Below are 15,370 nucleotides of genomic sequence, written 5' to 3'. Positions count from 1 at the left end.
TTAAAAGGCCTCACTAGCCCCTTATGGCCTTCCTAGTAATGTCCAAACCCTTTACCCTAGTGTTCAAGGCCTCCCACCCCTTGTGACACCACCCTAGGTTTTCAGTCTTACCTAATTCTTTTTCCCTTTCTGTGTCCAGTGATCCAGGTAACCCAGCCTATGCACTCCTTGCAGTTTCTTTGTTCTTTCTCTTCCCTGTGCATGAAATGCTTCATTCCTTCTTCCTTTTCCACCCTGTTGCTTTATTCAACTCTTACCCATCCCCTGATATCCAGCTCAGAGGCCACCGATCCTCCTAGAACCTCCCAGAACCCTTTCTTTGTGTCTTTTATGTGTTCGTGCATTATTTTGTTTTATGAGGACTCTTTTTTTTTAATAGGTTCCAAATCTTCCTATGAAGGATAAGCTCTGTGAAAATAGAGTTTAGTATGCATTTTCTATTTTCACTGAGCTTGTTCTATCCTGGAGGGCAGTATGTGCATATGCAAGGTGGCCTGAAAGGGAAGAACACCGTTGGGGAATGGCATTTAAATAGAATAGTCTTGCTGGAATCTCTGTGAAGGCTGTGTCTATTAGATGACATGCTCCTGGAGGGCAGGAACCATCTTTCTTTTTATTAATTGTATCCCCATTGTCTAACACGGTGCCTGACATGCAGTGGGAACTTTGTAAAGGTTCAGTGGATAGACTGGATGAGAGGGAGGATACGTGACAAGACTGAAGACACTGGCCAAATCCAGGATTATGGGGCCTTTGGAGCTCAACTAGAGGATTGACTATTTATGTGGTGGGCTGTGGGGCACTACTGTCGTTTTTTGAGTCAAACAGTGATATGGTCAGAGATCTGTGTGTTGGCTGATTTTCAAAATGTCTTTAATAGAAGTGGGATGGGGAAAGATATCAGCACTAAGACTAGGGAATTGTCCAAGAGGTAACATCTTTAAGTTCACCTTTTTCCTTTTCACAAGGATTGTGCCCTTCATATTGAGGAAGCAGAGATGAAACTGGAGTCCTGTAATTGTCATGGGTTGTGAGGGAGGATTAGAGAGTGAAGTCTGAAAGAATCCAGAGCCTTTTTAGGGTTTCTATGCATTTTATTTGTCCAGCATGGTTTCTAAGTGGTATGCTGATAAATGTTCACTCCCCTGCCCCCTCCACCACGCCCCCCAATGTGCTTAGTCAGCTGTAACATCGAGCTGTCACACTTGAGGCTGAGGAGAAGAGAATTAGAAAGGCAAGTCAAACAGGCCCTTCTGGCTTTACAAAGACCCCGCCATGCCCCTCCCACAGAGAACTCTCTGTTGTGGGGAGAAATTTCAAAAGAATTTAGAAGGATAGAAATATCTCATATGTAAGAAACAGATGTTCTTGTAAAAATATAATGAGAAGTGAAACTTGGTTCCAGACAGAAATGTCTCTGTTGATACCCCTAAACCTATCTGTCTTGAAAATTTCATAGTTCTAATAACAGAAACTCTGCTCTATAAAATAAATTAGGTTTGACAGTATCTTATCTACATTTGTGATTTGTAATTTCTCTTTTCATTTATTTTTAAGAGCTTCCACATCCTAAAGAAAATTGACTTTGCTTAAACAACATCTATGTTGAGTTTGGTATAGGCAAACACATTGTGAGATGTCTTATTCTTTTCATTATTCACAAAACTCCACAAAAATCAGGTTATTTATGATATGTATGACTGCTTCCTTCCCCCAAGTTTAAGGTCAGAAGGGGACTAGAGGTCATCTATTTCAAGAGATCTCAGGACTAAAGAGCCGTGATTCAGACCCAGATCTTTTGATTTCTCAGAGATCTTTTTTTGCTTCTGGGCATATTTTGAAAAGAGGAGAAAGATAATTCAGGAATAAACTGTATTCCTAAAGAAAATACTGTGCTCCAGCTATTCATGATGTTTTACTTGATTGCATGCATAGTTGTTGATCAGTCATCTCAGTTGTATCCTTTTTCGAGTTGAGTTCTTCTTGACTCCATTTGGGATTTTTCTGGCAATGGTACTGAGATGTTTTGCCATTTCCTTATCCAGCTTATTTTACAGATGATGAAACTAACAAACAGAGTGAAGTAACCTGCCCAGGTCACCCAGCTGATGTCTGGGACCAGATTTGAATTCAAGAAGATGCGCCTTCCTGACTCCAGACTCGGTGCTCTGTACACTGCGGCCCCTACATTGAGAAACCCTTGTTTCTCAATAAAATGAGGACAGTAACAGCGATAGTATCCCATCTGATCTTGTTGCTCTTCCAAGGATATATTGAATGCAGTCTATTCTGGGATTTTTATAAAATCAGCAACTCAGACCTTTGCACATACTTGTTTGGCCTTTTCATAGGAAGCCATTTTTGTTAGTAAGAAACCAAGAAGAGGAGAAAGACAAAAGGAGCATTTTTATATAAAGTTTTGAAAATTTAATTCTAGAAGGGAGAAAAAAGGACAATGTTGTCACTATGCTGGTTATAATATGCCCAGACTAAGCAGGAAAAAAAAGTTTTTGTTCAGTACAGAACCTTAAATGTGTAGATACTTTATTTCTTAGTGAACATTGTTGCATGACTATATCCAAAAAGTATCTATTCAAAAAAGTTTATATTGAATTCACATGAAGTGGTAGTTGCATAGCTTTTTCTTATTTTCTAATTAAATGTTAGATTGTGGAATATCAAAATGGGAAGATACTGTAAACAGCATATAGTCAATCCCTTTCATTTTCTAAATAAGAAAACAGGTTCAGATCATGAATAACCATGCACTTAAAAAGATATTCTTATTTACTCATTGTTGCAGCAATAGAAAGCCTAAAAATAAGTTAGCATATTCTGAGAGAATAGAAGTCTTATTTTGCCTTTATTATTTATATTCCAAGTTCCTTTCTCATAGATGTCCCCTGAAATGGTCCAGTACAAAACTGTTGACTGCTTCAAGCTTGTCAAAACTCTTATCTTGCCATCATCATCATCATCATCATGTCTTGCTTTGATACATACCTCCAAATCAACACAGTACCTACAGCTGTGTCAGTAAGAATTGCCCTAAGATAAATTTTTTTTCAGAAAAGATGAATGTCTTCCTATTGTTATTGTTAAAACCTATTTAGGTTTTATAAGCAAGAGTATTTTAAAAGGTTGAAAGACAAGTATTACTGATGAAGTGCAAGAATTGAAGATAAGAGATCCCCTCTGGTCAGTGTCGCATATCTTTGTGAAAGAAATCACAAACCCAAAGTTTGTGGCAAAAGAGGATTTATTTGTACTAAGAAGACAGCTTTCTTAGTGGGCAAAGAATCCTGTTAGGATAATTTGCAAAAATGGGTTTACACTGAGAAGAAAATATCTTCATCAGCGGGCTAAATCCAGAAGGGCATTTAGCAAAGATTGGGGTTCAGAGTCATCTTTTATTAGCCTTCTGAGATTTGAGGCTGAGGAGATTAAGGGCTAATTTTTCGATTCAATGGAGGGTGGGGATTATGCTCCAGGCCAAGATCTCCAATTGAATGGGATTACTTATCTGGGAAAGGGTGCCCCTTTCAGAGGCCTGGAGGGCTTGAGAGTCAAGAACACCCTCCCCCCCAAAGGGGACACAGTTTGCATCAGGGTCCCCCTAAAGATTAAAGGAGACACAATTTACATCATTACCATAAGTGTTTTTGAGGCTGTGATGTGCTACTTCTTACTTATAGTATTCCATTTTCTGTTAGGATTCTTATATCCAATATTTTGACCTAAAATTTGGAATTGTTTCTTTGTGTCTTATTAATACTTTGGGGGAAGCTGTTTTCAATGTAGTCTGTGCAGTGCTTCCATCTGATCCTTTCTTACATGCCTTTCCTTTCTAGTTTTTGTCTGTGCTATGTATCCCTGCTACTTGCCATCCCCCAATGTTGGAGTAGCAAGCAAGAGAAGCCAGAGGCTGAAACTTCATGTCTATATATCATGAATGCTTTTTTCACGATGATCCTTGGGAGGCGTCGGATATGGTCAATAAGCATTATCACCCAAAAAAAAAAAAAAAAAAGAATTGGTTTTATTTTTAAAAACAGGAAGCGACTGCTTACTAATATGAGAGTCATTTCTGAATTGTCTCTTTGTGTAGTCAGATCATCACCAACTTGTTAAAGCAAAGTTCAGAATCGATACCAGATTAGAAAAAGGGATAACAAGCAGGCAATTGAGGCAGCAACCGTCTGACCTATTTAAACAAGTACTGTTAGAACTTGAAACAGTGAGAAAGGAAATAGTGGTTTCCTAAGTTATTTTTCTTATCAGTTTTCATTAAAATTTTTGATGTTTGCAAAAGAGTCTAAGTAGTAAACTTTCTCATATGATAACTAAATACAAACTTCTTTGACCCAGCAAAATACATTTAGGTATGTAAAACTTCAAATTTTTCAATGTGAAACAAATAGTCATTTTCATTTTCCTAGTATGCGGTTGATTTTTGGGTTTTTTGTACTTTAAGGGATTGTATATTTAGAGATAGTCACTAAATAAACTGTGAAGAAAGATGTATGAAAATGTAAAAAGAAACATATTCATCTTATGATAAAAACAGACTAATGATTTAATAGCACGCTCACATATAGGCTTGTCTAAATAGCGTTTGCTTGTTTGGCAGGAAATGAGGGCTAGTCTGACATTAAACCTTTTCTTTCTTGGGGGGTGCAGCAGGGAAGGAGACTTGTGATTTCATTCTAGACATTTTCAACAATTTAGAGCCTTTAAGAATTGTTTGGGACCTTGAGTGTGATGTGATTTGTACCAGGTCAGAGCTAAGTAGTTACCAGAAGCAAGATCTGACTTCCAAGCCAGTTCTTTGTCCCAATTTTACCTTTCTGTCTTATCATTTGTAGTGATAGACTCTTCAGGAAGAAAGTTATCTCAAATGTTACTAAGGTCCAGGTAAAGGAGCTTCTCATATGTTGTGCTTCTAATTTTTATGGTCTCATTACAAAAATAGATTAATTCAGTTATATCTGTGACTTATGAAATGTCATAATTCAGTGATTTCAATTAATTTATAATAGTTGATGATTATTCTCAGATACTGTCTTATCCCTGCTACTTGCCGTCCCCAGTGTTGCCTTTCTCCTTCCCCAAATTTGGAAGGTGCCCAGAAGCTCACATTGTTTGTTAATTTAATATACATCTTAATCATAAACTCTGAAATATGATCATTGATAACCTTTGAGTTCTCTATCTGGTACAGCTTGGATCTGAAATATAAATCTGGTCTTTAATAATTTACAGCTGATTCAGGAATTAGACATTAGAATGTCTTCTGTATGGACATGTCTTTGCTATTTAATTTTTTTTTTTAAGAAAAAGGAATTCAGATACTGTGTTGGGTATAATTTTGGATGGAGTTTATTTCCTTCTTTTTTTTTTTTCAGGCCCCTGCCTGAGATTTTAGAAATAGTAATAGTAATTTTCATTCCCAGTTCATTTAACATATATTTTCACTTGTAAACCAATCAAAATAAGAAGCTTTGGCTTTTGTTGTTGTTGTTCTTTTTTGTTTTTTGTTTTTAGTTAGGAAAACTCAGATTCTCAGAATTCCATTTAGAGACTAACTCAAAAAGAAATAAAGTAGTATGAGATTTTTTTTTGGGGGGGGGGAGTGTTGGGGGAGTGCTGGCTATCACTGCCTGACAGAAAAACTAAAAACATGGAGCTTAGATAATTGGGCAGAGTTAGAGTTCGAATGAATATGTTACATAGAAGTAAACAAATTACAAGGTAATACCATTAGGCTTAAATCATTAGAAAAAAAGGATATGACTTGCCTAAATGCTGTTAATGTCATGCTGTGGTTTGATTTACAGATTAGAAGGACAATTTATTTCTCCAGATAATTGGTGGAAGTGTTAAGACATTATTTCAGATAAGTGTATATAATGTAAAATTATACTACCCTGCAAGTTAAGTAGATCTATAAAACACTTGTGAAAAAGATCTTTTATGTATGTATCTTATCTTTTGGCTTTTTAAGAAGGTAGCAGTTTGAGCCCAAGACTTGGCAGATTTGGATTAAAATCCTGCCTCCTGGCCCTTACCCTCTCTGCCCCTCAAATGATTTCCTGATCTATTAAGTCCGTAATTGGGATCTGCAGTGGTCAAGGGAGCCCCCCTACTGGGAATCTCCCACATTGAATAAACCACAGATTCTTCCTGTATTCTTAGAATTTTTAAATGACCATTATGTTATCTTGCAAAGACTACGAACTTTGATAGGTTATTTCATAATTTCATTTCAGTATTGTTAAACTCAAAGAAGAGAATACAATTTATTAAAATTTTTCTTCTGAGAAAAATAGAAAACATTTTTAAAATGTTTTTCTGTTTAGCATTTTTAGTTCATGGTAGAGTATGAGGAAATGTTGTGAATTTACCCAAGTTTAGAACTAAAGGCTAGAATACATTTTCTAGAATTATATTCTATTTCTTTTGCTTCAGAAAATGTTTTTCAAATTTTATTTTAATACCTGCATTAACAGGATTGCATTAGAGCTCAGTCTCTGCATCTTTCATAGAGTACTATCTCACCTCTGTGGTGAATAAAGGAGTGAAAATGTTTAGTCTGCTTTGAGGCAGCATCTTTCAGCACAAACTATACTGTACACACCCAGTATTCATTAAGAAATGCAGGCTCTCAGAAATTGATTTCATGAATTCAGCAAGTCTTCAGAAAGATTTTGGTAGCAAGTCACAATTCTGCAATTCACCAACTTATGATAAAACATTGTTTCTTAGGATTACAAATATTTTCTGAAAAAGAAAAGAAAAGAAACAGCAGCTGTTACCAAGATTTAAAATTAAAAATTACTTAAGAGTGTGTGTGTGTGTGTGTGTGTGTGTGTGTAATGAAGCAAGATATGATTTGGTTGAAATGGTTACTTCTCATGCAACTTACCCACATATTTATGAATTAAAGGTTGAAACCACAGTTGTTTCCTTATATCTCATTCACACCTTGGTAAAGGATATGACGCTCTAGGTTGGTTTAGCAGTTCATGCAATTAAAAAATGTGCTACTTGTTTTTTGTCTTTCTTAAGAAAGGGGGGGGGGGGTAAGGGGGTTTAATGTAGTGTCACACCATAAATATCCCTGAATGTTTACTTGCATCTGTCTGCTTGCAGTTTTGATTTCCTTCTCAGGTTATTTTTACTTTATGTCTAAGACTGATTTTTCTTGTGCAGCAAAATAGCTGTATGGACATGTATACATATATTGTATTTAACGTATACTTTAACATATTTAACATATATGGGTCTGCCTGCCATCGAGGGGAGAGGGTAGGGGAAAGAAGGGGAAAAGTTGAAAAAGAGGGTTTTGCAAGGGTCAGTGCTGAAAAATTACCCGTGCATATATCTCGTAAATAAAAAGCTATTTTTAAAAAAGGGAATAATGTGATGAATAACATTGAAGTCTCAGTGCTTACTAATGGACATGGTGAATACTTTCATTGTAATGCAATGTGCAGCTCACAGGGTTTCTTTATAAGCATGTTTGTTATAATTATATTTTACCTATTCAGTATATATAATGTTTATATGTAGCTGTATATGTAATGCATAGCTGTAAACCTTTTGTGTAATAAAAAATGTTTTCATTCCTACCTTGACTTATGATATATCAGTGTTACAAAAATTCTTTCTTTTCTTTTAGTATCAAGGCGTGCAATGGATTGCCTCTCATAAATGGACAGAGCTGTGACCCTTATGCCACAGTTTCTCTTGTGGGACCTTCAAGGTAAGCTATATATATATTTAATATCAGGTTCTTATCAGAAACTTTCTGGTTAGAAGATAAAGCATTAATATTAAAGTACAGGTATCAAAATAGAAAAAAGAAAAACCAAGTTCAGGGACTCCCAAGTTATGAACTCCTGTAATTTAGTTTCTTTATATATTGGAACCTGAAAACTAATAGCCAGGAAAACTGTTTTTGTCCCATCCCCAAATAATGATTTACAAACAATAAGAGATTTTTGAAAAATATCTTCCTCTCCTCTATACAACAATGAACTGAGACACTTTAAATAAGTTAGTTCAACAGACATGTCTATACTAGACTTTTCTGGTGTTTTCTTTATAGCTTTATCCCCTTCGTAATTAACCACTTCCTCCTTTTTTTTTATCGTGACAGGAAAGTCTTCTCTAGAAGCCTAGGACATATATCAAATACATACTACTACTTATAGTATTTCTTCAGAAAAATGAAAATAATAAATATATTTAAATTTTTCTCTTTTTTAATAGAAAATTTCTTTTTATAGAATAATGTCAGCCCTTACCCCGACACTAAATGAAATTTTGTTCTTCTTAAAATTCATAGAAAAGTAGTCAGTTGGTAAACATTTTTTTTTAAGTGCTTACCATGAGCCAGGCACTAGGCTAAGTGTTAGGGATGCAAAGATAGGCAAAAGACAGTCCCTGCCTTCACAAAGTGCACAGTCTAAGGAGAAGGTGGCATAAACTGGAAATAATTACCAGCTCACGCTAATGATAATGAAAGGAGGGAGAATTGGAAACTAAAATAATGCAAAGAAGCAGATAGGTTTTTGGATTTCATCTTCTTTTGCTAATGGACTCAACAGCCACTAGTAAATGTCTCTCTTAGGGTCCTGCTTTATGAATCTATGGAGCACTCTTTTAACTAAATGGAAAGTGCTTTATTATGTTCCTTATAGTCGCGTACTCTGATTTTGCATAATTAACTTATTAGAAGCTGTGTATAAGTTTAAATTATAATTTCAGAAAAGGAAGTTAAAGGAAATTTACAGCAATTCCCTTTTTACAGGAAAAAATATTTCAATGAAATTTATAATTATGTATATTAAATATTATCTTCATTAAATATTCATTTATTAAATTCTGATTTATAAAATTATTTTTACTAATACATTGATCACTCCTGCATATATTAAGTATATTGGGTATGTAGTAGTTCCAGTCTAAAGGGAAAAAAATTCACATTCATGAAATTATCACATAATTGAACATAGAGTATTGCTTTGTATGTAAATGGAGTCATTGCTAGGTTTCTTTGAAGTTCCTTTTAATGTGACATTTTGTTTTGTATAAATCACTAACCACCTGAAAAAAAGATTGAGGAGAAAAGAAATCCAAAATAAAATGTTTTAGATGTAAATCTTATCTACATAAATATGGCTATCTTTATTTAAAAATCTGCAGTAATAGCACTAAGCAACAAAAATAAATGTAATCCTGTAATGTTGTATAATTAAATTAAAAATATTTGAGTTTTCTTAATTTTCAGTTTAGCAAAATATTTTGTATTTTGTTGACTTTTCCCTTGCCAGACATCATTTGATATATGTCACATTTTGAAATTCTCCATTTTATAGGAGAGAACTTCTCCATCAGCTAGCATTTATTAAGTGTCTATTCTGAAAGAATGAGAGAATTCCTGTATGATTCTTGTCCATGCCTTTTCTAAGACATTCATAGAAGTCTGCCCACTGCAGAGAGCTTCCTCTGGTTCTTCCAATAGTGTGTGGCCACCATTGCTATTGCCTTTGTCATTCTGTCTACTAGAAAATCATTATATAGTTTGTATGCAGATATGACATATAGCCATGGTAAAAGAAGATCATAGCACTACCTTCTAAAAGTTTGTCAGACTTCTCTCATCTGATCTAATCTAATCATTTGACACATGATGGAACCAAAGTCCAAAGTTGTTAGATGTGGCCTTGTTTAAGATCACAGAGGTTGTGAGTGTCAAAGGCAGGATGTGAATCTATATCCTCAGATGTCTGAGTTCTCTTTTCACTGTACCAAGCCACTTTTCTTTCACTTCTCTTAAAGAAGTAAATTTTTGGTTCACCAATAATATTTCTTGAAAAAATACTTTGTTTCCCATTGACTTTAAAAATTAAGCAAAGAGCTCCTTAATTGAAAATTGCATGTTTTATAATTGTATACTTTTAATTTCTCAAAATGAAAATTTACATATTGGAACAGGAATGACCAGAAGAAGACAAAAGTCAAGAAGAAAACAAGTAACCCTCAGTTTAATGAGACCTTTTATTTCGAGGTAGGTAACTTTTTCTATACTCAGGTTGTTTTAATATGAAAAATTATTCTTAGTATTTCATACATTTAAGTTTCATAGACTATTTTAAAGGTAATTATAATTTTTAAGTAAGCAGAGTTATATATGATTAGTACTTATTCAATAAATTTACAGTGGTTTTTATTTATAAAGTTGTTATTCTGCTTCATTTGTGTTCAGGATTAAACCTCAATCAACAAACATGTATTAAGTACTTTCTGTGCATTAGACACTGTGCTTTGCACTAATCAAAAAATCGTCCATGCTCTCGAAGAGTTCACTCTCCAACCAGGGAGAAAACATACAAACAATATACAACATATATTGCACTGATTGGAAATAATCAACGGAGGGAAGACTCAACAATAGAAGGGGGACTAGAAGAACATGGCATTCCAAAAACAATCTATGTCATTCTTGTGGAAAAGGGAAAAAAATAGGAGTTGACCATTAATAATTGTTAGGTAGTTTCAGAATTCACTAAATAGTTACAAAAGAGTATTCAGTAATTGTTCTGTATCCATTTGGAAGAAGGTTTCCAGAGGAGTGCACCAGGGATCTATTTAACATCTTTATAATTGGCTTGAAACAGGCATGCTTGCCAGATCTGCAGATGACAAAAAGTTGGGAAGGATAGCTTTCACTCCTGTAGATTACAAAAATAAATTCAGAAAGATCCTGACACACAAGAACATTGGACTGAATCTAAAATGATGCTCCTTAGTAAGGGTGAATTTTTTTCAGCAACCACTTATGACATGCCTACTCTGTGCCAGGCGCCATGCACAAGGTTTTAGTTTGAGACAAAAGTGAAAGTCTCCCTTCTGGGAAGGACTCTAGGGGAAGAGAGAGAACATGAGGTACACAGTAGACAAATGCAAGATGTATAAAAAGTAGTGTAGTGATGTAGGTTCCAGCACTGCAGAAACTGGGAGAGGATTAGTATAGGATGGTGTCCCTTGAGCTGCTCCTCCTTCTCACTAAATGAACATTAGCATGTGTTATGATAGCATAGAAGCAGCATCTGTGTGGAAGTTAGGAGACCTGCTGTCACTAATCAGCCACATCACCTTAAACTAGGCACATGAACAGGTCACTCTGGAACTTGTTTTCTTCATCTGGAAAGTTGAGGGAATTACACAAAATGATCTCTGGCCTCCTCTTCTGGAGTTTAAATAATAAGTTTTAACAGTCTTCTCTCTCTCTCTCTCTCTCTCTCTGTCTCTCTCTCTCTCTCTTTCTCTCTCTCTCTCTCTCTCTCATAATGTTGATATCCCCATCATCTAGCACAGTGCCTTGCATGTAATAGAGATTGAGCAGAACTTTTTAATTGAACAGAAGAATGAATTGTTGACATAGGAAGTCCTGGAGTCGTAAGCTGTGGTTTCTGGTTCATGTGACCAGTCTGAGGTCAAGAAATAGGATCTCATAGTTAGAAAGAGAGTGGACAGGGGGCATCTAGTTAGTGGAGTGAATAGAGCACCCGCCCTGAAGTCAGGAGGACCTGAGTTCAAATCTGGCGTCAGACACTTAACACTTCCTAGCTGTGTGACCCTCAGCAGAAAGAGAGAGAGAACGGGGAAAGAGAGAGAGAAAAGAAGAAGAGGAAGAGGAGGAGGAAGAGAGACTGACAGAGAAGATGGGAGTTGGGGGGGGGGGGTGGAGAGAGAAATAGAGAGGACAATCTCTTACCTGGGCCTTGTGAACTTGTATTTGTTAATGATTCCCTCTGGCAAGCAGGTGAAATCTATAGACCATTTCTCAGAATAATTTTTTAGGTAATTGAAGAAAATGCAAAATATTCCATAGAGGTTAGTGTAAATAAAGATGCAATAATTTTCCTATCCAAATTCATGCAACTTCTAATTTAGACCATTTGTACCCATAGAGAATTCACTTTAGACATCTCTAGCAAATAGTCATTTGATATCCTTTGAAAGATCTGCAGTGAGCAGAAACCTACTAGTTTCCAGGCAACTCAGTTCATTTTTGGATAGCTCCATTTTTAGGAAGTTTCCTGTTACATCAAGCCTAAGTATGTCTCTCTGCAGCTTCTACCCATTATATCAAATCCTCTCTTCTGAGACCAGACATAAGAAATTGAAGGTCCCTTTCATATTACAGTACACCCTTTTTTGTTATGTCAAGACTGAATATCCTACGGTTTCTCAATTTATCCTCATACGGTTTGGGACCTTCATTGTCCTTGTTCCCCTCCTCTGGATCCTCTTTCTTATTGATGATCTTCTTAAAATGGAGTCCTCAGAAATGACTATGAATACAGTCTTCATATGTCTCACTAGAGCAGGGAATAATTGGGTATAAGACCCCTTTTGTTTTGGGCAAACAACGCCTTTAATTATTCTGCCTTAGATCATGGTGACTTTTTGTCAGGATACTGGGGTCTCTTAACTTGTAGACTTCTATACGAACTTGTCTGCCCTTCCTGTACATACATAATACTTATCTGTCAAATACACTACTTCTTCTTGCTTGAATATGCCTTTCCTCAGACTTTTTAGGTAATTCCAAAAAGCTGTCACCTATTTAAATCCTTTCCATCAAGACCCAGGTCAAATGTTTTCCCTTTCATGAAACTTCTCATTTCTTTTCTCCACTTCACAGACCAAAAATGGGAAGAAGAAAAAAAGAAAGAATATATTCCTTCCCTGGATTGAACCCTTTCAGCATTCTTACACCTTTCCCACAATACTTATTTCATTCTTTGTATTATCATTATTTGTATACATCATTTACCTCCTGTACTAAATTATCAGCTGTCAACACATCTCCTCTGCCTTGTCATAATTGATGCTAAATAAATACATATTGAACGAATGCTTATATTGTAGATCATGCTTTACATCCCATTTTGCCACTTACTGTGTCACTACATTCATATGCTCCCTACCTTGTTTTTCTCCTCTTGCTTTTATTCTGGGAACAAATGCACGTCAGTACAGCCATAGAAAGAACATAGCAACCTACTACTCTGCCTCTAATTGGACCTTCCTTGGAGGGAAGTTCCCTTTCTTGGAAGCCTTTCCCCTTGTGTATAGACTGTAAGTTCTCTGAGGGCACAAACTGTCTCATCTTTGTATTTGTGTTTCACACACAGTGACTAGCATGAAAAATAGGCTATTTTAAGTTTGTTAATTAATTGCTAACTTGGTAATTAAGTGAAATATTAAATAGACATTTATAAATTTAGATCTGGATTTGAGGAGTGACTTGGAAAATTGAAATAGATAATGCATTATAGATTTTTGTTTATTTCAGTTCTTTTTTTGGTACGACATGGATGAGGATTATGCACATAGAAATAATAACTAGAAGAATTGAAATGGAAAAAATCGAACTAGAGATGACTATATATAGAAAGAAATGGATCAAATCCAGAATGTTTCCCATTTATTTTAGAAGCATAATCTCAATCTCTCTGTTACTTATCTCTTTCAATACTGCTTTTAGTTTTAGCTTTTGAAGAATTGAACTATAAAATTTACTCTATATTTGTATGCAGATAATACATCGTTTGAAAATATATTTTAAAGAAAGAATATGGGGAGGGAAAACTTTGGAGTTTGTAAAGACTATTTGTTGAACAATTTTATTTTACAGGTAACCAGATCTAGTAGCTACACCAAAAAATCCCAGTTTCAGGTAGAGGAGGAAGACATTGAAAAGCTAGAAATCAGGTATGTTTCTTGATGTCATAGAGAATTACCATTTTCATGCATTTAAAGAAAAATTTGTGATTACTCGTGAAGTTGTAAAATCTAAATATATAAGAGAAAGCCACTAAGGTAAGTTTTAAGTCTGTCTTCAAAATAATTTCAGAAATCTTAAACAAAAGAATTGTCAATTTCATCTTGCAAAAACTATAGAAATACTATATATTCATATAGTGACTAAGGGTAAATAGAAATACATGTGTTGTAGGAAAATTATTTCCATTAAAAATAACTTCCATTCATAGCTCTGTGAACAAGGATATTTCCGTATTTACTAAAAATTATTAGATTTTTGAAAACAATTCATCTTGCTTTATTAGTTTATAAGAAAGAATATGTGATAGAGTAACTAGAGGAGTACTTGACATCAGAAAGTTTTGGATTTGATACATGCTTAGTGTGACCAAGGTCCAATCACAGACTCTTAGTTCCCCAAACAGATCTGGAAGTCTTCTAAGGAGTGGAGGAGTTGTTGCACCCCATCATAGAAGCAGTTTCCATATCAAGAATATTCCATACCACTGAAATAACAAGTCTGTTCAAAAGCTTTTATTTTAAAAGGGTTTTTTTTTTCCTTCTAAAAGTTTCCTATATAGATTTTAATTTTTTTATTAAAGCATTGTGGCTTTTTTTTTTCACTATATAGTGTTTAAGGTATATTTTATTTTACAGATATCTACCGAAATTACCTTCTAGAACATTTTTATTTTTGTTCAAATTTTGTTACCTTTTTTATTTTTAATCAAAATGTAGATGCAAAGATTATTTAGAAAAGCAATAATACCACATTTGAGAATTAATTGTCTTATTCCTCTTAACATATCTGCTGTCTAACAGAAATGTCAGTGAGGTAAGATGTACAGTAAGATAACTAAACCAGGTGCATGTGTTTGGAGTCTCTTATCTTTCTTAGGTCTTAAATATTTTAGTTGTTGCTTGGTAAGAAAATAATTTTTTATAAATTGCATGTATAATATAAGTGTGGTGTTAACAGTGTGTTCATTTTAAAGGTTATATTAATCATGTAATTAAAATATATGGGTTATGTGTGCTACTGAATTTATTATAAATAAATGTTGATTGCTAATACTTGAGAGAAATTACAGTATTTTTATTTATGTTTCTTTTCTCAAATCCAACAAAATCACTGTAGTCCTGATTTCTACAGGTAAAAAGAGCACAAATTTAAATGACAGCTATTTTATTTATGCTTTAAATTTTAACAGATTATTGCTTTTTTTTGGTTTCTAAATAAAAACCCACTACAGCATTTTTTTTTCTGTTTTCTAGATAGTTATATATGACAGTGCTAACATCTACTTTGAGCATGTAAAATTAATGCTATAATACAAATCATAACAGTTTGCAGCAACTTTGAGGCATGCATCTTCTTACATTTAAAAAATGAACAAATCAGTTTTCAATTTTCAGGGTTGATTTATGGAACAATGGAAACTTGGCTGATAATTTTCTGGGAGAGGTCAAAGTTCCTGTGAAGGTGTTAAGAAATGATTCCTCTCATCAGGCCTGGTAAGAATGGATA

General features: G+C 34.6%; 1 protein-coding gene across 4 annotated transcripts in view; it reads left to right on the top strand.

The window, feature by feature from the left end:
• The window catches only part of RASA2 (RAS p21 protein activator 2), a 126,932-nt gene that overhangs the window by 66,188 nt on the left and 45,374 nt on the right, over positions 1-15,370 (top strand). For all 4 annotated transcript variants that reach the window (XM_051983358.1, XM_051983360.1, XM_051983357.1 and 1 more), the window contains exons 6-9: positions 7,682-7,765; positions 10,003-10,075; positions 13,715-13,791; positions 15,259-15,357. In XM_051983358.1, coding sequence (XP_051839318.1) covers positions 7,682-7,765; positions 10,003-10,075; positions 13,715-13,791; positions 15,259-15,357 — 333 coding nt within the window. The remainder of the gene's footprint in view (positions 1-7,681; positions 7,766-10,002; positions 10,076-13,714; positions 13,792-15,258; positions 15,358-15,370) is intronic.

The sequence above is a fragment of the Antechinus flavipes genome, chromosome 3, assembly GCF_016432865.1.
Source record: "Antechinus flavipes isolate AdamAnt ecotype Samford, QLD, Australia chromosome 3, AdamAnt_v2, whole genome shotgun sequence".
In the NCBI taxonomy this organism is placed as follows: domain Eukaryota; kingdom Metazoa; phylum Chordata; class Mammalia; order Dasyuromorphia; family Dasyuridae; genus Antechinus; species Antechinus flavipes.
This window is presented reverse-complemented; position numbering and strand designations above follow the sequence as displayed.